The sequence below is a fragment of the Dasypus novemcinctus genome, chromosome 3, assembly GCF_030445035.2.
Source record: "Dasypus novemcinctus isolate mDasNov1 chromosome 3, mDasNov1.1.hap2, whole genome shotgun sequence".
NCBI classification, from domain to species: Eukaryota; Metazoa; Chordata; class Mammalia; order Cingulata; family Dasypodidae; genus Dasypus; species Dasypus novemcinctus.
The window spans coordinates 54,074,427-54,101,812 of NC_080675.1; the positions used below are offsets into that span (position 1 = coordinate 54,074,427).

The 27,386-nt window shown below is 33.9% G+C and overlaps 1 protein-coding gene across 2 annotated transcripts in view; it reads left to right on the forward strand.

Moving 5' to 3' along the window:
• The window catches only part of EXOC5 (exocyst complex component 5), a 60,930-nt gene that overhangs the window by 31,408 nt on the left and 2,136 nt on the right, over positions 1-27,386 (forward strand). Inside the window, exons 13-18 of one of the 2 annotated variants that reach the window (XM_004452976.4) lie at positions 7,785-7,893; positions 11,080-11,200; positions 12,824-12,910; positions 15,385-15,493; positions 15,688-15,903; positions 16,251-18,450. In XM_004452976.4, the coding sequence (XP_004453033.1) occupies positions 7,785-7,893; positions 11,080-11,200; positions 12,824-12,910; positions 15,385-15,493; positions 15,688-15,903; positions 16,251-16,439 (831 nt within the window). In that variant the 3' untranslated portion in view covers positions 16,440-18,450. Of the gene's footprint in view, positions 1-7,784; positions 7,894-11,079; positions 11,201-12,823; positions 12,911-15,384; positions 15,494-15,687; positions 15,904-16,250; positions 18,451-27,386 lie in introns of those variants that run through there. The other variant, XM_004452975.4, reaches the window with a different exon arrangement.

Here is a 27,386-nt window from a genome sequence, read left to right on the forward strand (position 1 = left end):
GAAATCTGATAATATCAAGTGTTGGTAAAGATATGACGCAACAAAGAATTCTTATACACTGCCAGTGGGACTGAAAATCAGTACGATTATCTTGGAGAGTAATTTGGCAATTCATTAGGGAAACTTATACTGTGCATATGCCATGTCTAACATGTATAGTAGCATTATTTGTCATTGTGAAAAGTTAGAAGCAAACTAAGTGTGTATCAAAAAGAAGATTAATAGACGAACTGGTATTGTACATAACGCTAGAAAACTAAGCAATTTAAATGAATGAACAAGACTTATATGTATATGGGAAGCGGATATGACTCAACTGATAGACCTTTTGCCTACCATATGGGAGGTCCAGGGTTCAAATCCAGGGCCTCCTGACCTGTGTGGTGAGCTGGCCCACACGCAGAGCTGATGTGCATAAAGAATGCCGTGCTTCGCAGGGGTGCCCCCGCGTAGGGAGCCCCACGCACAAGGAGTGTGCCCTGCAAAGAGAGCCGCCCCATGTGAAAAAAGTGCAGCCTGCTCAGGAGTGGCGCCACGCACACGGGGAGCTGACGCAACAAAAAAAGAGACAGATTTCTCATGCCACTGACAAGAATGCAAGTGGACACAGATGAACACACAGTGAATGGACACAGAGCAGACAATAGGGGGAGGTGAGGGGGGAGGGGAGAGAAGTAAATTAAAATAAATCTTTTAAAAAAGTTATATGTATCAACTTAAATCTCAGAAATACAATATTGAGTAAAAAGAGCAAGATGGAAAAAAAGATATATTTAGAATAATACCACTATATGAAGTTTTTAAAAGTAAAATAGTACTGTATATATTGTTTAGGTTAGTGTGTGTGTGTACACTCACAAGAAAATCATAAAAGTATAATAACAAGCCTGGGAATGATAAATTCAGAATAGTGATTGCCTTGAGAGAGGGATACCCACGGATTAACCATATGTTGCATTTCCCTCCCTCACCACCACCACCCCCCCATTCCAAAAAGAAAAAACTCTGAGGCACATGAGGAAAAATGTTAAGATTTTACACATCTGAGTATACTGATGAATGAGTATCTTTGGTACAGTAATTTCTATACTTTTCCGACCTGGATATGTATTAAAATATTTCTAGAGTCTCAGATTCTTGAAAATGAAGCTGTCAAGATTTTAATTTATTATTTCAATCATGGCAACTATCTAAATCATGGCCTTCTTTCTGAAAAATCACATGATTGAAGTTCAGTTCAGGGCAGTCTAATCCAAAAAACATTATTGTGTGTTTACTTTGCACCAGCCACCATGTTGGGCATTGAAGATATAAATATAAATGAGACAAGAATGTTACTTTTGAATGATATGGAGAAAGGAGGCTGAGATGTAAAGCACTAGTACAAGATAGGTGTACACTCCTGGGACCAAAGAAGAAGTAACTAATTCTGTCTGGCTAAGGAATGGGGAAGAATATTTATCAGGAAAAGTTTCAGTAAGTAGAATGTTGTCAAGACGATGATTCTGAGTAGATGTTTCAGATAGAGAAAACAATACATGTACAGAGACATTTACAAAGATCCACCATGCAGTGTGAAATGCTGGCAATATGGGTACATGTGGGGAGAGTAGTAGGGGAGGAAGTTGAAAAGCTAGATGAAAACTCTTTGTATGTTGTGCATATCTTTATAGATGATGACAGACAATTTAAAGGATATTAAGTGCAGTGTGATGATCACAATTGATGGGGTTTTTTCCTTTTAAAAAATAACTTTATTGAGGTAATAATTGATCAATAAATTGCATATATTTAAACTATAGAACTTGATAAATTAGGTGTGCCTTTATGAAGCTATCATTACAATCAAGATATTAAACACATCCATGACTCCCAAAATTGTCCATGCACCCTTTTATATCCCTCTTTCCTACTCCCCACTTCTGTCTCTAGGTAACCACTGTTCTCTTGTCTGTCCCACCGTAGATTAGATTACATTTTCTAGAATTTTATCTAAGTGGGATAATATAATAAGGACACATTTTTGACCTGGCTTCTTTGACTCAATATGATTCCTTTAAGAGTCATCCATGTTGATTGTGCTAATTTTTTCTTAAATTGGTGAGTGGTATTTACTGTAGAGGGACATGCCACAATTTGTTTATCCATTTAACTGTTGATGGGCATTTAGGTTGGTTCTAGAGTTTGGCTGTTACAAAGGTGCTGTGAACATTGATGTACATGTCTTTGTATAGACATATGCTTTCATTTCTCTGGGGAAAGTACTTAAGATTGATATGACTGGGCTGTATAAGTGATTTCTTAACTTTTGAAGAAACTGCCAAGCTATTTTCCAAAGTATTTGTTCTATTTTACATTCCCACCAGCAGTATGTGCATTCCAGTTTATCTTCATGGTTACAACCAACCCTTAATATGATCAGATATTTTTTGTTTGTTTATTGGTAGGGTTTTGTTTTGTTTTGTTTTGTTTTTTTAAGGAGGTACCAGGGATTGAACCTGAGACCTTGTATATGGGAGGCAGGTGCTCAACCACTGAGCTACATAGTTACATCTGCATCCTGATGAGTCTTTTTAATTTTAGACAATCTAATAAGATGTGTAGTGATAACTCAATTTGGTTTTAGTCTGCATTTTTCTAATGATTAATAATGTTGAGAATCTTTTTGTGTGTTTATTTGCCATCTACATGTTTTTGGTGAAGTATTTAAATCTTTTACCCATTTGTTAATGGGGCTGTCTGCTTTCTTATTATTGAGTTTTGAGAGTTTTTAAAAATATATTCTGGTTACAATTTATTTATCAGCTATGTGATTTGCAAATGCTTTCAGTCTGTGGCTTGTCTTTTTACTCTTTCAACAGTATTTCAAAGAATCAAAGTTCTTAATTTTGAAGAAATCCAATATAGCACTTTTACTTATGGATGATTCTTTTGGTATCATATATAAGATAGCTTTGCCTAATCCAAGGTCACAAAAATTTTCTCCTGTGTTTTCTTCTACAAGTTTCATAGTTTGAAAAGACTGTCCTTTCTCCACTGAATTGCTTTGAACCATTGTCAAAAATCATTTGATCATTTATGTGTGACTCTGTTTCTGGACTCTGTTCAGTTCTCCTTGATCTATTTGACTATCTTTGTGCCAGTAATACATTGTCTTGATTGCTGTTAACTTTATAATAGGTCTTTATTCATATAGCTTAAGTCCTCTAACATAGTGATTCATTTTCAAATTTGTTTGGACTGTTCTAAATCTTTTGTATTTCCATATTAATCTTAGAATCAACTTGTCAGTTTCTGGCGGGAAAAAGTCTAGAATTTTGATTGGGATTGCATCAAATGTATAGTTCTATTTGTGAATAATTTTCATCTTAGTTATAATGAATCTTATAATCTATGAACTCAAAGTTATCTCTCCATTTATTTAGGTCTTTAATTTTTCTCAGCAATATTTTGCAAATTTCAGCATACAAGGCTTACCCCCAATGATTATATATTTTTTGATGCTATTATGACAGTTCACTATTAGTATATAGAAATACAATTGATTTTTGTATATTGATCTTATACCCTGCAAACTAAACTCATGTCTTAGTTTTAGTAGATCCCATAGGGTTTTCTGTAGATTATAATGTTGCCTGTCAGTAGATTTTACCTATTCCATTCCAATATAGTTGTCTTTTCTTTTGTTCTTCCTTTATTGCACTAGTTAGAACCTCTAGTACAATGTTGAATAGAAGTGGTAAGAATACCTTGCATTATTCCTAATCTTAGGGGTAAAACATTCAGTCTGTCACCATTAAGTATTGTGCTAACTGTACGTTTTTCATAGATGTTCTTTATCAGATTGAGAAAATTCTTTCATTCCTTGTTCACTGATTTTTTTTTTTTTTTTAAGATTTCATACCCCTCCCACCCCTGCCCCCCCATTATATGCTTTCTGTGTCCATTTGCTGTGTGCTCTTCTGTGTCTGCTTGTATTCTCATTAGGTGGCTCCAGGAACCGATCCGGGGACCTTCTGGAGTGGGAGAGAGGTGATCACTCTCTTGCACCACCTCAGCTCCCTGTTCTGCTACGTCTTTTTATTTTCTCTCCTCTGTGTCTCTTGTGTTATCCTGCGTTCCTGCACTGGGCGGCATTCCTGCGTCAGCCGGTACTCTGCATGGGCCAGTTTGCCCTCACCAGGGGTCCTTGGGCATTGAACCCTGCATCTCCTATACGGTAGATGGGAGCCCAACTGCTTGAGCCACATCTGTTTCCCTGAATTTTTTTTAAAATAAAGATTAGCTCTTGGATTTTGCCAGTGCTTTCTTTTTATTCTGTTAATATAAATTACACTAATTGATTTTCATATGTTAACCTTGCATTCCTTTGCTTAAACCCCACTTGCTTATGAGGTATTATCGTATTTATAATTTGTTGGATTAGATTTGCTAATATCTTGTTAAGAATTTTTGCCTCTATATTCATGAGTGATTTTGGTCTATAATTTTCTTTTCTTGAGATGTTTTGTCTAGTTTTGGTGTCAGGGTGATGTTGCCCTCGTACAATGAGTTGGGAAGTGTACCAGTCAGCCAAAGGGGTGCTGATGCAAAATACCAGAAATTGGTTGGTTTTTATAAACGGTATTTATTTGGGGTAGGAGCTTACAGATACCAGGCCATAAAGCATAAGTTACTTCCCTCATATAAATCTATTTTCACATGTTGAAGCAGGATGGTTGCTGATATCTGGGAGGGTTCAGGCTTCCTGGATTCCTCCCTTAGGCTTCTCTCTGGGTTCAGGGTTCTTCTGTTCCTGGGACTTGCTTCTCTTTCCTCTGTGAGTTTACTTCCCAGGGCTCCAGCGTAACGTATCAGCATCAAACACCAGTATCAAAACTCCAACCTCAAAAACCCCTCCACCTCTGTCCTTTGCCATGCCTTTCATCTTTGAGTCCCCACCCACCCCTTGGTGGGTGGGGACTCAACACCCTAATGACATGGCCCAGTCAGAGCCCTAATCATAACTTAATCATGCCCAGGTACAGACCAGATTACAAACATAATATAGTATCTATTTTTGGAATTCATAGCCATATCAAACTGCTACAGGAAGTATTCTCTTCTGTTTTCTCGAAGAGTCTGTGTACAGTTGCTGTTATTTCTTCCTTAAATGTTTGGTTGAATTCACCAGTGAAGTCATTTTGGTTTGCAGTTTCTTTGTGAGGGTTTTTTTTTCCCCATTTATTTATTTATTTTGTTATTTTTTATTTTTAATAAAACTTTTAAAATTAAAGTTAATAGATCACATAGAATGTTACATTGAAAAAACATAAGAGGTTTCTTTGTGATGGTTTTTAACTATGAATTCAAATTTTTAAATAGATCTAGGGCTATTCAGATTATCTACTTTTAACTGAGTTTTGGTAGTTTGTGTCTTATTTAAAAGATTTGTACATTTTATATAAGTAGTTAAATTTATTGGTATAAAGTTCAAAATATTTCCTTATTATCATTTTTTTTAAGATTATTTAATTTTCAATTTCTCTCCCACCCCTCACCCCCAGTTGTCTGCTTTCTGTGTCCACTCACTGCGTGTTCTTCTGTGTCCGCTTGCATTCTTGTCAGCGTCACCAGGAATCCGTGTCTCTTTGTTGTGTCATCTTGCTGCATCAGCTCTCTGTGTGTGCACCGCCACTCCTGGGCAGGCTGTGCTTTTTTGGTTTTTTTTTTTCCATGCAGGGCAGCTCTCCTTGCACATGGGACTCCCCTACATGGGGGATATCCTGTATGGCACGGCACTCCTCATGCACCTCAGCACTGTGCATGGGCCAGCTCACCACACTGGTCAGGAGGCCCTGGGTTTGAACCCTGGACCTCCCATATGTAGGCAAATGCTCTTACCAGTTGAGCCAAATCCACTTCCCCCTTCTTACCATTTTAATATCTGTAGAAACTGTTATGTCACCTTTTTCATTCCTGATATCAATAATTTGTTGTCTCTTTTTTACTGATTAATCTGGCTAGAGGTCTGTCAATTTTATTGCTCTTTCATTGATTTTTTTCCTCTGTTTTTCTGTTTTGTATGTCATTGATTTCCATTCTTTATTATTTCCTTTTTTCTGCTTAATTGTGTTTCATTTTCTTTTTTTTCCTTTTTTTTTTAGGTAGAATGGAGTTATTGACCTGAAACCCTTCTTTTCTAAATTGTAGGCATTTAGTCTTACAAATTTTCCTCTCAGTACTGCTTTAGCCACACCTCAAAAATTTTGATATATTGTGTCTTTCATTCATTTCAAAATATTTTTAAAAATTCCCTTTTATATCATTTGGCCCAAGTGTAATTTAGAAGTCTGTTATTTAGTTTCAAGTATGTAAGGATTTTTGAGATTTCTTTCTGTTACTGGTTTAAAATTTGATTCCACTATGATCAGGTAACATAACTTTTATTATGTGAATCCTTTTTAAATTGATTGAGACTTGATTTTTGGCTCAGATATGGTATTTTGGTAAATGTTCTATGTACACTTAGAAAAAAATGTATATTCTGAATTTGTTGGCTATTTTATAAATGTCAGTTAGGTCCAGTTGATTGATAATGTTCAAATTTTCAGTGTCTTTATTGATTTTTCTGTCTACTTATTCTTTTGATTATGCATAGATGCATGGATGTAAAGAGGAGGGTGAGATTAAATTTTTTCCTTATGTATTTTGAAGAAGGTTAGAGCATCAGTGAGCAAAGGAGGAAGGTGAAGATTGGGGTAGAGAGACTAAGGAAGGTTGAAGATTGGGATAGTTATTAAGAAGACCAGGAAGAGAGTTGAGTAATACCAAATTAGTGTTTGCAATTAGTAGAGATTTAAAGTGATTTTGGGCTGTGGGCTTCTTTCTCCACTCTTAGCTTTAACTATCAGATAATAAGCATTGCCCTAAGAGGGTCATGAATGAAGGCTACAAATAGGTTAAGAAAGGCGGAAATCAATTTATGGAATTGAAGGAAGCATTTATAAGAAGTGGAGAATAACTTTAACTTTTTAAGAGGGATATCACTATCTCAGTGTAATTACTAGTTATTCTTTTGCTGAGTAGCTAGTTTATCAGCAGCAGCAGCATCAAAACACTTACTGTATGATTACTATGTGCCAAACACTGCTAAAAACACTGTACATGTATTTGCATATTTTATTCTCACCTCACCTGTAAGAGGTAAGTTCTTTTGATGTTGTTTGCATATTACAGGTGAAGGAATTAAGACTTAGTGGTATTAAATAATGGATCGAATGTCACTTAATCAGGAAGTAATGAAACTGAGATTTGAACCTGTTGTATTTTATAGTGCCTCTGTTAGTGATTTACCTATCCCTAACCCCTAAAAAAAAAAGCATCTTTTTTGTTCTGAGTTTTGCTAGGACAGCCCTTGTCTATGACTGTCAGACCTCTTTGACCATAACCCATGATAAATACATTTTACTTGGCAGCCCAACGTTATATGTATGTATGTTTGTGTATGTATATGTATATTTGATGAAACTGTATTTACCTTTATTGCGTGTGACACTTTATTTTCTATTGGTTTTCTCCTTTCTGTTTCAGTTATAATCCACTAACAAATTGCAATCCAAACTTGAAAAACATCTAATCTAAGCCAAGAGAGTTGTAGATAAATACAAAGCATTATAACTGTGTGTGTATGAGAAGAGAGATGCGTTATCATTTCGATATCTTATTCAAAATTGATTGCTAAAAAAAATGGTCTTTTTTAAAGGTAGACTTAAGGAGTGATACTTTGTTTTGTTATTTTAAAGCTCTCTGATCCTTCTGATTTACCAAGGAATGCCTTTAGAATTTTTACCATTCTTGTGGAATTTTTATGTATTGAGCATATTGATTATGCTTTGGAAACAGGACTTGCTGGTAAGTATATTTTTGTTCTATTTTGTGTTAAATTCCTACCCTGCTTGGTTCAACTGTAGGCATAATATTATTCTACATATAGCTATAAAGAATTTTCACTGCAATGAGCTGTAATGCAAGGATTTGCCAGGTTCCCTCATATTGTTTATGTTTGACATAACGGGGTAGGCTATAAAAGTTATTACAATGTAGGATGGAATGTGTAATAATTCTTTAAGTTATAAAATGTTAAGGGAACAGAAAGGTGAAAGCGACTCTCTTTGGGAGAATTGAGTTGTGAGGTTTAGAAAGGAAAATAAAAATTTAAAAAATAAGTCTAGAAAGGAAGATATTTACATTTAGAAGTTTCTTTTGCTTTTGGTCTTTTGGTTTACTAGTATTAATAGGATAATAATAATCCCTTCCCTGAATTCCCGTCTCATTAATCTAATTCCAGTATACATCTCAAATTTAATATCCAAAATGAAACTTTATCCTAAATCTGTACCTCTCCCATTCTTCCCTGCTTCATTCAAAGGCATTACCATCTAACAGTTGCTCCAGCACAAAACCCATGAGTTGCCTAAATTCTTCATCTTCATTAACCTTGATAACCTATCCATCTACAAATCCTATTAGTATACTAGCAAACATAACTTGAATTCATTTACTTTTCTTCATCTCCACTGTATAGTACTTTAAACAATGTCATATTTTCCACTCCTAACTCTTCTCCCTAAGTCCGTTCTTCTCTCTTCGAGCTACTGACTCCACACAACAACTGGTTTATCACACTCTTATTATCAATCAGGGTTCTCCAGAGAAGTAGAACCAGTAGAAGATTACACACACACATGTACAGAGACATAAACAGATTTATTTCAAGAAATTGAATCACAAAATTATGGGGGCTGGCAAGTCCAAAATCTATAGGGGAGGCCAGGAACCTCAACACAGGCCAGAGTTGATGCTGCAGGCTCAAGGTAGAATTTCTTATCTGAGAAACCTCAGTTTTTAAGACCTGCAAGTGACTGGATGAGTCACCCTTTGGTGACTTCCCATTTCACTTTAAAGGGAAAACAACAAGAAAACTTTACAAATGCTTGGCTTATAGAACCTTCTGTGATCTGGCCTCTTCTGTATTCATTCTTGTCTCATGTTACATTTCCCCCTCAAGTACTCAACCACTCTGACTCTCACTCTTTCTTACTCAGATTCTTTGCACTATCCCAAATTCTTTTCTCTTAGCTCTTACCATGGCTGACGTTTCAGTTTTTAAATCTCTACTCAGATGTCACCTTCTCAGAGAGGCTTTTGCTCACTACCCTAGCTAAAGTAGCCTACTTCTCCCAGCCCAGTAATTAATTGTGTCAACTTTTTTTTATAGCACTTATCACAATGCGAACTTTTTATATGAATCAGGTGACGGAGTAAACTGAATATTTGGGGAAAGAGTATTCTAGGTAGAGAGAATAGCTTATAAACTCATGACAATAGAAATCTTATGTCTTATTCATTATTCTCTAGCACCTAGAAAGCTTACAGTAGATGCGCAGAAAATCTTTATTGACCATAGATATAAAATCATTCCATGAAGTTTAGTCACCTTAGCTCAACTGTGATTTATTCTGTTCGTTTTTCACAATTGTTCTCATGATATAGGCATTTATGTCCTGCTTTTTAAAAATTTTAACTACAGCAGACCCTTTGACATCAAGTATTTAACATTTGCCATTTGCAAATGATCTGATGGTCCATAACATGGTAATTCAACAGGGATAATACCTCAAAGATGTTAAGAAGATAACAAGCAAAATAGTAACTAACATGAATTTGAATCTGTGTGGTATGAAGGATTTGTTTTTTAGTTGGTGTGGGAACCTAGTATCTTCATTTTATCAGTATTCTCAATTTAAAGGGCTTAGGAAACTTCCTTGTAATATGGAAAGGTCCCTTAACAGTCATAAGCATTTTTCATGTTGCTATTTAGTTAGTACATCTCCTATTATTAGACATCTTGGATTTTTTCAGGTTTTTAGTAATATAAATAATGCAGTAAAGAACATTTAGAGCCTAGAGTGTTCTCTTTATTTTTAATTATTTCCTTTGCAAAAAATCCCAGAAATAAAATTACCAGGTCAAAGTTTGTTACCCATTTTTTGCTTTTAATTTTGATACATATAAACTGTTTCCTTGTAGGTTTTTTTCCCCACCAGTGTACACAGCTATTAACATGTATATGTGTAGCAGTTATTCTGCACGTTGTTAATAATTTAGTTGTTAAAAACATACATTAATATTGTCTTAATTTTCATTTCTTTTGTTAATAGCAAAGATTAGTATTTTCTGTATGTGTATTGTGTTTATGTTTTTTTCTCTTGTAAGTTCATATGAGTCGGAAACTTTAGTTTTCTTAACAATTGGTGATTTTGTCTTTTCGGGGAGGTACCTTTATTTTCAACTATTAGTACTTTTCAAAAATCATCATCTCTAAAGGAACTCTGTATTAAACTTTTATTTTCTCATTTGCTATGCATATTCTTTCTAGTCTCTTATGTCTTAAAATTTTGACTAGAAATATAAGCATCTAGAGCTATTGTTCTTTTACAAAAAGGAAGAAACTGAAATCCAGAAAAGTCAGCTGACCTTTTTTGGGGGTCAGAATGTAGACTGACTTGACTACCATGCTGAAAATCAAGAATTTATTCTGTAGGTAATGAGGAGACAGTATGTTTGAATAAAGAGTGAAGCATATGGTGAGTGAAATGTTTAAGATTAAGTTTAGTCAAATTTCTATGGGAAAAGTATATATAAAATAAAAGGGTAAAGAGACTTGAACCAGGGAGATGAGCAAAAAAATTATTTTAATTGTTATCAGAGATAATGAGGTGTGGTTATAAGAATATTGGTAGAAGTGCATTGATGGTTCATATGAATCATGAAACACCAGAGAATGGGAAAAGGAGAAAAGATTGAGTCCAAGATGGTCCATATATTGATCTTTATTGTTTTGTTTTGATAAACAAATCATGAAAACTGAATAAAAATTAGGTATAAAAATATCTTTGTAAAGTCCTTGCTGATTTATTAAAACAGCATAACAGCAATATTATTATTTGTTATATGTATAAAACCACATTCCTTTTTTCTATTGCAAATGGATTTCGTCCAGTATGATTCTAGCATATATGTATTTTCCAATTTTAGGAATTCCTTCTTCAGATTCTAGGAATGCAAATCTCTATTTTTTGGATGTTGTGCAACAGGCCAATACTATTTTTCATCTTTTTGACAAGCAGTTTAATGATCACCTTATGCCACTAATAAGGTTAGTCAGATTGATCTTTATTGGTATTTCAATGGCTTCTATTATAACAGACTTACACATCTATACAGACTTATACTATATATCTTTTGTTTGTAAAAGTGATACATGTGCATAAAAACTTCAAACAGGGAAACGGACTTGGCCCAATGGATAGGGCATCCGCCTACCACATGGGCGGTCTGCCGATCAAACCCCGGGCCTCTGACCCATGTGGAGCTAACCCATGCGTAGTGCTGATGCGCACAAGGAGTGCCCTGCCATGCAGGGGTGTCCCCTGCATAGGGGAGCCTCGCACACAAGGAGTGCACCCAGTAGGGAGAGCCGCCCAGCACGAAAGAAAGCGCAGCCTGCCCAAGAATGGAGAGCTGACACAACAAGATGACACACATGGAGAGCTGACACAACAAGATGACACAACAAAAAGAAACACAGATTCCCGGTGCTGCTGATAAGGATAAAAGTGGTCACAGAAGAACACACAGTGAATGGGCACAGCAGACAATTAGGGGGGAGAGAAATAAAAAAAAAATCTTAAAAAAAAAAAAGCACTTCAAACAGAAGTATGTGAAATAAAAAGTAAAAGTCCTTCTCCTTCTTGTCTTCCCTCCTATTACTATAGTATTTATTTTGGTATATTTGAAAAGACTGAATCTGTTGTAAACCTAAATCTGATGTGAAAGAAGACCTCGAGCTCAGTGAAATTATAAGTACATTTGACATCCTTGAAAAGATCCAGGAGCCACAGTCTACTTGTACCTATTTGTTAGAATGTAAAGCACATATGACAAAAATTTCATGAGATTAGTAGAATTGATTTTGATGGGGCACTGAGTCTGTTTATATCTTCATAGGAATTTATACAAACCTTCCAAACATGAAGATTAAATAAGGTAGTATATATATGAATATGCTTTAAAAATTGTATGCATATGAAAGATACTTAAAGATCACTTGTAATCCCTGAATCACCTTTGAAAGGAAGTCTTTGAGAATTTAGTTTTTTAAAGCACTGTTATGCCACGTAACAAAGAATTTACGTAACTATTAAGGTTACATATCCCTTAGTATTTTGGGTGTCTTTGACATTTATGTAGCATTCAGAAAGCAAATATGATCATCAGATTGATTTAATTTCAAAAAGCAAAATACACCTGGAGCTAAATAACCTGGCTGTTAGCTTCAAAAATTTAATTTGCATGATTAACTTTATTCTTAAACTGTGTTAAAAGTTAAAAGCAACTTTTCTTGCTGTTTTACTAGATATTTACTTATAAAGAAAACATGTAATTTGAGATTTTCGGAACAAATGCTTATATTCTTAAGGGATATCTCCCCAAAGAGGAGAATAACAAATCTAAATCTTCCTCTCCTTCTCTTTTAACATGTTAATTGTTCCTAATGTGACTGTTATAATGAATTGGACTTAGTGAATCCTAAGTTATTTCTTAGATTCATGTTTCTTAGATTTGGGAGCAAATTGAAATGCATGTTTATATGTATTATGTGTAATATATATACACACACACATATAAATACATATACTTACACTGTGTGTATCTAATAAAATTTTGGAAGTTACAAGATTGTTAATAATGTGTTTTTTCCTCTTTAAACATTCCATAGCTCTTCACCTAAGTTGTCTGAATGCCTTCAGAAGAAAAAAGAAATAATTGAACAAATGGAGATGAAATTGGATTCTGGCATTGATAGGCAAGTTGCTAGTTTTATTTTTTTCTCTTGGTTTTTTTAAAAATTATAAACCCATTATCATAGCATTAAAGTAATTTTAAAGAAGAAAAGTTTATCTTAATTCCACCATCCCGTTGTAACATATGATTTCATTTTACATATTCCTTTTATTCCTTATTAGAATATTTTTTAATTGAATCCTAAGTTTATTATTTCTGGAAGTGGGTGTATTTAGATATACTTTTAAACCATATTCAGTTGAAAACCTTTTTTTACACGCTTCCCTGTATACACACGCACATACTCATATACTACAAACTTGTTAAAATGGCATGTAATGTAGAGGAATTCATTTTTATTTAGAATTATCAAACGTGTATGAAATGTTATAAATGAATAATGATGTTAACTCTCTAAAAATAATTTCTGTTGAAGGACTGCATACTTCACATTTTAAAATTTGTAATGCTTATTGTAGTAAATTAACTGTAGTGTAGAACAATGGATTTTTTTTTTTTTTTTTTGAGATAGTTGTCAAATGTGCAGCATACTCTTATGGGGTTGTATTTATTGATGAATATAGCTACCACTTATCAAGCACTTACTATGTGCCAGGCACATTGTAGGACCTTTACCTATATTGTTTTCATGTATTAGGTAGGAACTGACTATAGTTTCTTATACCTAAGAAATCGTATTTGAATGCAAGTTAGTTACTGTGCTGTGCTAAGGATAACCTGGGATCCATTCTAATTTATGAAAAAGTAAATAATTTTCACTTTATTAATATAGTAATAAATTGCTTGCAGCTCACCTCCCAGTTGATCTTGGCATTAAGGTTGAGAACTACCACAGAGTATGAGATAATAAGGGAAAGAAAAATGAAACTGGAAAAAAATAATAATTTTATGCAATTAATCACTCAAGCTAGTTTCCTGAATTATATGCTTAGAAGAATCCTGAAAGTGGTCTCTTTTTGTTTTCAGTCAGGACCACATGAGATTACACATACATAGAACTTCATTTAATATAATTATAATCTATGCATATACATCATATGTATGTCTGCATTTAATAAATTATAATCACTCTTAAGAATTATGTGTTTTCTTAACCTAAATCCTTCATTTTAACAGCTTAAGTCCATTTCTTCTTGATTTGCCTCAGAATACCTGAAAATAATTTTTTGGGTGGCGGAGAGGTTGGATACGTTGTTTTCAAAAATATATTAAATATGTAATTCCTAGTTTTCTTTTTTATAGATTAATTTCTTTTCATCTTTCCTTACAACAAGCCTGAAGTCTTTGCATTAGTTACTACATTGAAGGCTCAATGGTCTTTTGAGCTTTCTTGACTGTGAAATCTAATTCTCCCATACCTAAGTACTTTGGGTCTAAGAGATGGGCTTGCCATTCACTTATAGCCCTACTGATGTTTTTAGACCAGTTAATTCATTTGCTGTTATACCAGAAACCCATTTGCCTTTGAAGCTCACATAATGTAGGTAACACCATCATCTTCCCTTTCTTATTGCTGTCATCTATCAGTCATTTATGTCAGTCCCCTACATTTATCAAACATTTGGGCACCTGGCTCACAGTCTTTCTTTTAACTTTAATTCTTAGGTTATTTCCACTTCCATGTGAATGACCCTCTCATTTACTTATCTCTACTTTGGCTACCCACTGCCATGTCCCACTGGACCTCGTTATCATTTGTAACAATTGAACCTGAATATTTTGACTCATTTTATAACCTCCTGTTCTTCTAACTCCTTAATTCTCCATATCATCTGTTTTCTGACCCCCACAGGACCTCTAGCCCTTTATCTCTTCATTTTCTGCCTATTATCTTTTTCCTAGCTTTACTTCTTTCATTATTGTGCGTAAGTCCTTTGGTCCATCTCTTGAATTACTCCCTTATAAGTATCCTAAAATCTCCCTCATTCAACCACAACTTCCTTACAGATAATGAACTCTGGATCCGTACAGTCTCTTTTATTCTCATAACTGGTTAATTGTTTGCTGTTGGACAATATGCTAGAACTCACACATTATTGGTGACATTACAAATTCATGTCCTCATTTCTCAGTTGGATATTCAGTGTCACTTGTCCATCTTCCTGCTTGTTTTTACATAGTGAGATTCATGTCCCTCTCACCTTCTCTTCCAAAGCTTGATCATTCTTCTTAAGCCCTGTGTTTTCCAACCTTCCTAAGCATTCTCTCTATGTATTTTTGCCTTTGAAGGCCCTTGGTTGTTAAGGAAATAATTAATGGCAGGCATTTAAGATTTTCAAGATTACCTTAAATAACGTGTTGTACAAATGAATCATTGCTCTCTGTTTTAAACAGGAACTTAATAAAAACAAAAAACTCTTTGATACCAAGAACTAGAAGTTACTTTTTCTAAAATGTAGTCTACTATTAGCAAAGTATATTTATGGTGATATGAAAATGAAGACATCAAAATCTATTGTGTTCTCAATTCTCTAGGACATTAAATTGTATGATTGGACAGATGAAACATATCTTAGCTGCAGAACAAAAGAAAACAGATTTTAAACCAGAAGATGAAAACAATGTTTTGATTCAGTATACTAATGTGAGTAAAATGATTCAATTTGCTAGTAAGAATATCTATTTTGTTAATATGTGGTTAACATTTTCATTAGTTTATCTTAGTATGCTGGGTTTTTTTTCTTTTCTATTTAGAGATTAAGGAAAAATTGCCTGTATTTTCTCTTTAGCTAAACAAATATGCATTTCTATATAATAAGTATAGAAAAATTTTTACAGGCCTGTGTTAAAGTCTGTGCTTATGTGAGAAAACAAGTAGAGAAGATTAAAAATTCCATGGATGGAAAGAACGTGGATACCGTTTTGATGGAACTTGGAGTACGTTTTCATCGACTTATTTATGAGCATCTTCAACAATATTCCTATAGTTGTATGGGTGGCATGTTAGCAATTTGTGATGTAGCTGAATACAGGAAGTGTGCCAAAGACTTCAAGGTATGTGAACACAAATATTAAACTTACACATAGGCTCAGGAACATGTCAGACTATTAAAACTTTCTACTGACTTATGAATAGTGATGTTTACCTTTTATCGAAATTATAGTGAGATAGCTCTAACACATCCAACATGAAAAAAGTACTGTTCCAATCATTTTCAATATTAATGCATTTTTCCTTTGTGCTTTATTTTATAAAAGACCTTCTTGGCTTCCATGTCTAATGCTTTCCATTGAACTGCCATTCTCATCTATTATATCCTGATTGATAGTATGTAAACAAAATGAATTATGGAAACTGGAAATTTTGTTTCAATGTTATTCTTTTCCTTCTTTCAATTTAGATTCCACTGGTATTACAACTTTTTGATACTTTGCATTCACTTTGCAATCTTCTGGTAGTTGCTCCAGATAATTTAAAGCAAGTCTGCTCAGGAGAGCAATTTGCTAATCTGGACAAGAACATACTTCACTCCTTCGTACAACTTCGTGCTGACTATAGATCTGCCCGCCTTGCTCGACACTTCAGCTGAGGTTAAATTTACAAGGAAGTTGTGTTGTATTTTGGCAGGCTTCAATTGATAGAAAGCACAGGAGATTCCTTAGGACACAGCCAACATTTTATGGAATAAAGACTATTTGGAAGAAAACAGCAGCCATACTTACCCCTGAGATTTTATTTGAAATTTGGACACCACTAGCGTATTTTGCTTTTTCTCCTGAAGTTGAATTTTCATTCCATTCTTGAATTTATAAATTTCAAATTCTGTGAAACTACATATCACTGTTTTCATCCTGGAAAATGTTGGTGTCAGAAGACAAATGAAATGTTACCAGTGTTTCAGTTCTTGTTTCTTAACGTATTCCATTCAGAAATTTCACCATCCCGTTTTGCATTACTAATGGGTAAAATGCAGCAAAACTGCATTTATTATTTTTTCAATTTTTAAATGACCTTTTCAGCACTGGTAATTGTTATTCTAGTTATTTTATGTTTTCCTAAAGAACTTTTTGCCTCTTTCAAAAGCTTGATAATTCAGCATAATTTCTGTAGTTGGTGATTGGATTTCTTCTGAGGTGCAACAACAATACTATTCCAAGAAAAATGTTATAAACTAAACTAAAACAATGAAATGTTTTATGTATATAATAGGAGTGGATCAGAATGCATCTGTTTTCTGGGTAAAACTTAAGAAGGTTTACTATTTCTTTTTTGATAAATGGATTTTAAGCCAATTCTAGCTAATAAAAAAAGCTACCTTATTTTATATTTCACTTAAGATAAGGTGGAAGACCTTAATTAAAGGACCATATTTATTCATTATTTTAATATTATAGGGAAATAAAAAGATGAGGAATAGTCAAAGTGGTGAGTATAATGGTGAAAAATATTGACAATATTTAGCAACAATTGAGGCCTTTAAATTTTGTACCTTAGTGCTAAATTTGAATAAGATGGGATGACTAGACATGCAGGAGGTCTTTTTAAAGAGGAATTGGTATTGATAGATAACATACACTCTTAAGTTTGGAGATGAACTTTGCAAAGATAAGTTGTTTTTCATATTTATAGTTTCTGTCATTGTCCTTTTTCAAGGCATTTCTGAAGTGATTCCTACTGGATGTAGTTAATTGAATTGGCCTAATGTGGTGGCAGAATAAATCACTTATAAAATTTTAAACATCAAGTTGAGATTTAGAAAAGATCATCAATCTATAAACTCCATAAATTTGCTCTACGAGAATGCATTCTAAACTATATGTAATGTTTCAGCTTCCATTGTGTTCTTGATCATAGTCTTCTAGGAACAGGTAAACTTTAATGTCCAATCATTTTTGGCAGTTTTTTAAAAACAGGCTTTATGTCCTAGTTTTTGAAAACTGCTTGTTCTCAGAATTTGTATCTGAATGGTCAACTGTAACAAAACTTCCAGGTATAGAGCTAGCTATTGTTTAGTTACTCTTGACTGAATTTACTTCATTTTCTGTTTAGCCCAGTGTTATCATGGTAAACAAGAAAGATGAAGTATGCCAGCCTTTGGCAAAGCATTCTAGGAAATTGTGGCAGCTTTAAAAAGTTGTCTAGTTTTCTATTCATTAACCAAGAGAGAGCCAGAATGTTTTGGATACTATAGAAAGTTATATGCTTGTACTATTGCCATTTTAGAAAGCTCTGATATGCATTCAGATTATACCTCTGTTACTTAAAGCCAACGATTTTAAGGCAATAGTTTTTCTGGCTATTTGAACTCTTTGTACACAGTGTCAATTTGTAAAAAAAAAAAATCTCAAATAAAACTTGAGATAACATTTTAAGACTTCCAAATCAGAGAAGTGCTTCAAATTATTTTGTTTGTTTGGATTAGTTTTTAAAATGTAAACATATACTTGTTGCTTAGAGAATTTGTTAATTATTATTTCCATGCTTGAGTTCTGTGCAATATTTTCCATTATGTCCATTGACAGGGCAGTGATAAAGAAAACCCATAAGTGAATACTTTAAAAAGTGTTAATATTATTGCTCAATAAACAGATTCCCTCTAATTGTATTTTTTATTTCACTCCATTTTTACATTTTTAAATACCGAATTTTATAAATGATTTTTTATTTTAAATTTAAGATGCTCCTTAGTTTTCATAGCACAGGTCTCCTCACTTTCTTTTTTAAAAGTAAAATACTTGACTATATAACCAAAATTAGAAATTTAGAGATTTAACCTAAACAAATTGTCTTTCTCTAAGAAAAAAAGTTGTATGAAGCAATATACATTCTTTGTATTGTGAGCTTTAAAATATTTTTCGTATTTATAGCTATCACAAATTTTGGCCCAAAATAGATGATCAAAAATGTTTTTCAATATACATGTGGTAAAATTTTAGGTAGTGATAATGGAGCTTTATATATTAACTTCAACTAGCATTTAAATAAGAGGAATCTTAGCAGTATTCCACAGTTCTAGGTGAGCTAACATGAACTATTATTAGGTAACATGTTTAACATTGAAAATATGCACTGAAATACTGGGAATTATTTTTTCTCAAACTTGAATACATAATGGTTACATAAAATGGTACAGAAAGTGAAACACAGGTTTAAGAAGGAAGCCTAGCTTCTGTAAATTATGGTAGTGAAAATACCAGGAACTAGAGTAAACGAATAGCTCTTGCAAAGAATTATAAAATAATAGCTGGACTGATATTCAGGCAGGTGATTATCAGACCATTCCAAGACAATTTTTTACTTCTTTTTTGAGAATCACCATGGTTGTAAGTCACTAGGTTCCTTGTTGTAAAAAGAGCTGTTAAAGTAGTTCAATGTATTATATATTTTAGATCTTTTTTTTTCCCTCTTAAATATTTTACTTTATGCGCTTTCTGGCCCACAGTGAAATAATTACGTTATCACCCAGTAAATGGATTTTAATTAGAGAATTTATTGATTCCTTATAAACCCCCTTTTCTTACAATGGGGTAAATATTTACAAGTAACTAGGTAAAGGGATTTTGGTTCTTGAAACACTACAAACCCCCTTAAGGTGGTTATGTTTATAAGGATAATGCCTAAGCCATGCTTAAGCTCAAAGGAAGAGCATGCAAGATGCACTCAGTGTATAATTTGTTGGTAACTATAAAGCGCACATCTGAGAGGTTTTTTTTTTTTAATGGGAAAATATTCTGTGCATTGTCCACACATTGCCAATGATTTCTCTGAAGTGAGATGTTTTCCAGAAGCTTGCTAAATTCTGATTTCTTTTGAATTTGACATAAAATACTTTGTGCTTTCATCCAAAATTAGTTCAGTTTGTACTATTTCTTCTCCTTGAGAAGGTCTGTCCTGTAAGACATTGGGCACTTTTGAAGAAAAGACTAGTCCATGTTGTTAAACTAAATAATTCTACATGAAGTAAAAAAAATCAGTGTTTTTTTTTCTTTAATGCATAATAAAGATAGTTATAGCTATAATTTTAAAAATCTAGATTCAGGCACTATGATAAGCCCTTTGCAGACATTATGTCATTTGATTCTCAAACAATCTTAGGAGTTAGATACTACTGACAAATGAGAAACCTAAGACACAAAAAGATTAAGCAGACCTTCTCAGGGTCTATAGCTAGTAAGAGGCTCAGATGAGAACCTGAGTCTTTTGACTCTTCTGTCTCTATACGCTATTCTCCTTATGTAACCTTATAGCCTTAATAGATCCTTTAGTTTGCTCATTAATTTTGCTTAAACTAATTTTTCCTTCACCCAATATTTGATTCTTATTGTAGGGTTTAGATTATAAAGTTAGTGTTCAAGGTCAGTACCTAATTCACTATTGAATTTTTTAAAAAATTTTTTGGTGGGTCACACTTCTTAAATTTGGTTTTTAAAATTTTATAAGTGGTCATGAAATTTGAATTGTATAAGTTTGTACCTAACAGAAATCTGTCCTTCAAAAAGTACTCTTTTAGTGAGTATTATATTTATATAGTCATAATACTGTTTCTGCTTAATAATTTCACACTAGAAAGAGTCCAGGTGTTTTTACTATGCCATTGTAAATATCAACTCTGTATGTGGAAGACACAAAGAGATCAGTATTTCTTCTTTCAAAAACACTAATAGATGTCATAAGCTTGAATATTCTGTTAGAAAATATTTAGTGCATTCATAACATTTTCAGTGACTAAGCTTGAATGAAAGAGTACGGCAGAATTAGCGATGGTAGTCATTTTCATGAAATCAAAAATTGCATGTTAAGTCTTTTTAAAAATTGCATTAACTCTCTTATTCCTACCATTGGTCAAACATTTCTCTTTTCAAATATAGGGGAGACCTCAAGTGTATCGGGGACAGAAACCTGATATTAAAGGATAAGAATTTTAATTGGTGATTTGAAGCAGCTAGGCTGGTAACTCTAAGCTCAATAAGTTTCATGTGTTTAAAGTAGGCCCTGTTTTACTTTATGGCTATTGTTTGGTAGGTACCAGTAAACTTCAATTCTTGTAATTAAATATTCACTTTTGGGGGTGAGACAAGTAGCTAAGCATTCTTTGCTCATTCTTTAGGTGGTTTAGAAGGTTGCAGTCTGCCTCACCATGCAAAGCCAATTTAAATATGAACATATCACATCATACTTCAAACAGCACACAACCTCAGAGGAAAGTCATTTATTCAGAAGGCATAGATTTGCACTAGACAGCAGTGATGCATTACAAATATATAATTATTTGCACTAATATTTGAGCAGGTGGAATGGATTAGAACATGGTCAACATTATGCTGCTGATAACATGTATTTTTCTATATTAATATGTACTGTGCAACATGTATTAAAATTGTCAATAATTCATTTTAGCCAAGATACTAATATTTATATTACTGTGTTTAAGAGACAGTATCCAACTGAGCCACTTTTAATTTAAAAGTCTGAAACTGGAATTAAATTTACTTTAAAAAAAAAAAACACCGAAATTACTTTATAATCAGTAAAACGTAGGTCAGTAAGATACAGAATTATCAGTGACTAGTGACTTTAATAGGAGGTCAGGCAAGCAATATGGGGGGTTAAGGAGATAATTTAGAATGAGTATATTAAATTTCATTTATAGCTCAGAGGAGTGACTTTGTTTCATTGGTATTCTTAAATGTAAGAAAATGCCTTACCCCTTTCACTATATCTTCATATTAATAAGTTGAACCTGAAGATTGGACAGCACCTACTCCAAGGAATTAATCTCAATTTTGGACTAAATTTTTTTGAGAATAAATTTTGAGGGGTGGGAAGCCTTCCTTATGTTCTGTAATCTTAAGTAAGCAGGTGCCTTGGAATGAGGCCATCCTTTTTGCCTGCCTATCATTTTAATCTTTATACTATGGGTAACTGGTTCCTTTGAACTTTGGGCTCTTTCTTGTGGCAGTTCTATCAAACCTGTGGCTTTTTTCTATAGATACATATTGTCCAAGTAGAATTTGGACAACGCTGACCTAAAGAAAACTGTGAAATTACCTTTGAGTATATTGTTTGCAAACACCATGGGGATAAAGTGTATATTAAATTATGTGAACATCCTTTAAAAGGAATAATACTAAGTGCCTCTATATAAGGATTCTCCAGTAGAATGTATTTCCAATTTTTGCCACAAGGGGGAGAAATTATTTTTATAGTGATATCTGCATATTTGTTTGATTTTGAAAATAGAATTCACATAGCTTCTTTCTACTGAAAAGCACCTATAAACACCTCACTACCCTAATTAATAGGAAGTGTGTGCGTGTGTGCACATATGTGTGTTCAAATAAGATTTTGAAAGTCACGTGTGAGAATTCTTGGAATTAATGACAACAAAAAGTTTTGAAAAAACATGTATGAGCACAGCTAATGTTCATCATAATTAAAATTGTTTTAAATCATATTTCTCATTTAATTTAACAAATCTTTAAGAGGGTTAAGACATTAGAATTTATTTTCTGTGTTCTTTTTAAAAAAATTTTTTGAAATCTCAAACTTACAGAAAGATTGTAAATACAAATAATTTTTTCCCTTTTGAGAGTAAATCGCTGTTATGATGTTCCATCTCCTTCCAATACTTTTGTATTTTTCCTACAAAGAAGGACATTCTCCCACATTAACAACAATGCAGTCATCAAAATCAAGAACTTAACCTTAATACATTACTACCATTTAATCCTCAAACCCCATTCGAGTTTTGTCATTTGTCCAAATAACAACTTACAGGATCCAGTTCAAAATTGTGTTTCCTTAGGTTGTAGTATCTCTTTAGTTTCTCACTCTGGAACAGTTCAGTCTGTCCTTGACTTTCATGACCTTGGCACTTTTATAGATTTTAAGCCAGTTATTTTATAGAATGTTCCTTAATTTGGATTTGTCTCATGTTTCCTCTTGATTAGATTCAGGTTGTGCTTCTTTGTCAGGAATTCTACATAAGTGATTCTGTGTTCTCACTGCATCCTCTCGGTGCATAATTTTAGTTTGACTCACTCATTTCTTAACAATGTTCATTTCGATCACTTGCTTCAAAAACTGTTAGTCTTCTCTTCTGTAAAGTTAACTATTTTCCCCTTTGTAATTAAGTATTTTGTGGGAAGTACTTTGAAGCTATGTATATATCCTGTCCTAATCAAAATTTCAATTTATTAGTTTTTAACGTCAATATGGTTAGATTTCTATTCAATAGATTATAATGTTATTTATTTTTAACTTCAAATTGTCCCAGATTTGGCCAGTGGGAGCCCCTTCAGATTGACTCCTGTGTCCTCTTGACATGTCCCCACTCCAAGTAGACAATGGTAGGGGGCTTTATGTATGTATATGTGTGACTGTAAAATAAATATACAAATGTGTATATACATAAATACACATACATCTATGTGTATATACATACATATATATTTAAATCTATACTTCTTTGTATATGTATATTAAAATCATTAATTCACATTGATAAATTTAGTTCCTGTCCAACACCAAAAGTTCTATTCCAGTTTTCTCCTTTTCCATATTTGTACCTCTTTCTGATAAGAAAAACTTGGATTTCATTATCCTTAATAAATTGATTGATCAATACTACTTTCTGTAACTAATCTCTCCTCTCTGCTGTTTTCCCTCTGTAAGACCCTTCGCCTCACTTGAGTTCTAATACCCTCTTTTGGGCTTCTCCCCCATTTTCAGAGGATGCCCTTCTCTCCCCACTTGGCCGCTATGGCTTTGGCTTTAGAATTCAACCGGGGGAGTGAAATGGGGTATTACAGGAAATGGTAAAGCTAAATTCTAAATTTAAAAATTCTCAATTTCATCACTCTGAAACAACTACTTAACATTTTGGTGTTGTTAACTATACATTAACTTAGTAAATTAGTAAAACTGAGCTGAGGCGGGCAAAGCATTTATGCCAAGAACACAGAACTTAAATTTTGAATTAAATTTGAAATGCATACCATATGTGTTTTTAGAATATATCTCCTTGGTACAATGAGTAATTGCTACTTAATGAATGCATCAGAGAAACTGTGAATGGGAATCTGACCATTAAACACTGAATACCAGTAAGTTATTTTTACTAATAAAATTCAAAGAAAAATGATCATACAATTGTCTTTTTTTTTTTTTGATAGGACAAAAAATAAAAATACATGTTAAGTAAGATAAACTTCGTGTGAGAAAGGAGTCTATATGATCTCTACTAGAGCTTAAATTCTACAATTCTAAATGCAAGGAAATGCAGACATTCCATTCACAGCTTGTAGTGATGTCAGAAATAGATTAGCGCACGAAGCGCAAGTAATGTCTGAGTCCACTTGAAAGAGAACTGTATTCTCCTCCAATGCTACCAGCATGCAATGGTCATATATCCTTGTGATTTAGAGTGAAGGCTATTGAATCAGACAAATAGCAGATGTGCATCTTGGCTTTGTCACTTGCTAATTTTGTGACCTTGCACAAAATAGAAAACTGCTTTATTTGTAGAATGAGAAAGGCATTTATAATAATTTTTAGCCTTACCACTTATAACAGCTTCCTGAATATGGTCTCTATTTTCAGTCCTATGTGAGATAACCTCATTCATTCATTCTTATCTGACAAACATTTACTGAAATTATGCTCTTTGCCAGATACCTTTATAGGAGTTAAGGGTATTAAAATAAAAAGATCCTGCTCCCAGTGTTTTCTAGCCTTGTGAAAGCATTAATGTATGCAACAAATTATGGTATGTATTATTAAGTGCTGCAGTAATAGCATGGGTGCTCTGAGAGCCCAAAGGGAGCTATCGTTAAATTTGTGGCTAAAGGGTAGGGGTTCGTATTTAAAGCTATTACAGTTACTTCCAATTAAATACCTGCTATGTGTCAGCCCCTTGCTAAGAACATCTGTTATTTCACTTACTACTCATACTGGGAGATAGGTGGTGTTATTCTCCCCGTTTTACAGATGGGGGAAATAAGGCACAGAGAATTAAATAACAGACTAAAGTTATACAGTTAAAAAGTGAAAATCAGGTTTCAAACCCATGGCCTCAGGCTTCCAAAGCCAATACTTCAATCACTTTATTCCATTACCTTTTAAGATTTCACAAAGAAGGTTACATTCCAGCTGGCTTTATAAGGGCAAATAGTAGTTCTTGACATCGGGCATTCCCTGCAGAGGTGTGGAAGCATAAGCCCATTGGTATATTCACTGGGTGGGAAGACTTGTGTGTGAGTGGAGTTCAAGAGTGTGGGTCATCAAAAAACAGAAGTAATACTAGAATAGTTGGATTAGGGTTAGCTTTTCAAAAGATTTAATGTTAGGTAAATTCATTTAGTCCCTATTAAGACAGAGCCACTGAAGATGAGGTGAATGACAGGAACCACTTTTTGCGTTTTAACAAAAAATGACTGATTAGGAATATGTACAGTGGAGTAGAAGAGGGAGGAGAGCAGAAGACAGGATACTGCGCTAATCTGTTGAAGATCTGAAGGAAGTTAGCACAGGAATGAAGAGGAAGTGATGGATTCAGAAAATATTTGGAAGATAAGATCAATAGGACATCTTTTGTTTCTTCATCAGATGTGAAGGGTGAGGAATAGAAATAATAATGCTATTTGACTTACATTATATATATTAGGTAAAGTAGGTTTAGGGGAAAGTCAGTGACACTAGACCATCTGTTTTACCAGGATAACTTGGTTAAGGTCATGTAAAAAACTATTTTTAATGTTCATTTTTTCAGAAATATTAGAAATTGCAGCAGAAGAAAAAATCCTTCAATGACTGAAACAGGAGGTTGATTTTGAAATTTTAAGAATGCATTATTGGGTGAATATATAATTGAGTTTTTGTTTTTATTTAAAGCAAAAATTTCTGAAAGATTTCTAGCATTTTAGTGCATGGGTATAACTGGGTAGACTCAAATGGAATGACAAAGTCAGTCCTTTAGATAATCTAAATTGTAAGTTTATAGACAAATTCCTCTACTAGAACTGTTCACATGCTGGAAATGCTTTATATCCTGATGCCTAACTTGAAGCCAGCATTTTCCACTTTATTCCTTAGGATGTTAGTAGTCACTTCTTGGGGATGACAGTACAGATCTCAAGGTACTGCATACCTATAACACAATTCTAAACCATTATATATATATATATATATATATATATATATATATATATATATATATATATAATTATTTTCTTTTAAGATTTTATTTTTATTTTCCACCCCCCCCACACTCTTTTGTGCTTGCTGTCTGCTCTCTGTTTCCATTAGCTGTGTACTCTGTGTATTGTGTGTTTTCTCCTTTTTAAATTTTTATTTTTTATCTCTCCCCCCCTCCCCCAACCCCGGTGTCTGCTCTGTCCATTCACTGTGTGTTCTGTGTCCGACTGCATTCTTGTCAGCAGCACTGGGAATCTGTGCCTCTTTTGGTTGCATCATCTTGCTGCGTCAGCTCTCTGTGTGTGCAGTGCCATTCCTGGGCAGGTTGCATTTTGTTTTGTTTTTTTGCATAGAGCGGCTCTCCTTGCAGGGTGTACTCCGTGCGCATGGGGCTCTCCTACATGGGGGGCACCCCTGCGTGGCATGGTGCTCCTTGTGTGCATCAGCACTGCGCATGGGCCAGCCCACCACACGGGTCAGGAGGCCCTGGGTTTGAACCCTGGACCTCCCATATAGTAGACAGACGCTCTATCAGTTGAGTCAAATCTGCTTCCCTGTGTCTTCTCTTTAGGAGGCACCAGGAATCCAACCTGGGACCTCCCATGTGGGACAGAGACACTCAATGGCTTGAGCCACCTCTGCTTCCTGCTTTTGTTGTGTCTCTCATTGTGTTTCCTCTTTGTATCATCTTGTTGCATCAGCTCACTGTGCCGGCCCATTGCACCAGCTTGCTGTCTTGCTCATCTTCTCCAGGAGGCACCAGGAACCAAACCTGGGACCTCCTATGTGGTAGGTGGGAGATCAATCCCTTGAGTCACATCCGCTTCCCTCAGCCATTATATTTTAACTGTAATCCCAAAGAATGCGTATTTATCTCAGTAAGCTTACAAAAGTGATTCCTTGACAATACTATGTGGAAAGTATAATTATAAATTATGGATATATCACAAACTAATTTTATTTGATGGATTTCAGACTAGTATTTTGAAAACATATTTTTGGATCATTTGGAGGTTTGGTATAACCAGGTTGTTGAAAATGGGCTACTAGTTAACCAAAGGATTAGCACGTTTCTCTGGGGGTAATTTAATTTTCATTCTGGTAGGAAAAAAACATATTGTCATCCTTATATTGGAGATGCTTTCTATTCTGATTTAATCATTTTTAAAATGAAATTTTCATTGTGATTGCCAGTGGCTTTGATCAAAAAAGCATTTATGGAATATTGAATATTTTTAATAGCTAAGAACACTGTAGATACAAATTTCTTTAAAACTCTCAAACTATAGTAAATGTTTTAATTTTAGTAGATATTTAATTTTCATTAGTAAAGAGAAATATC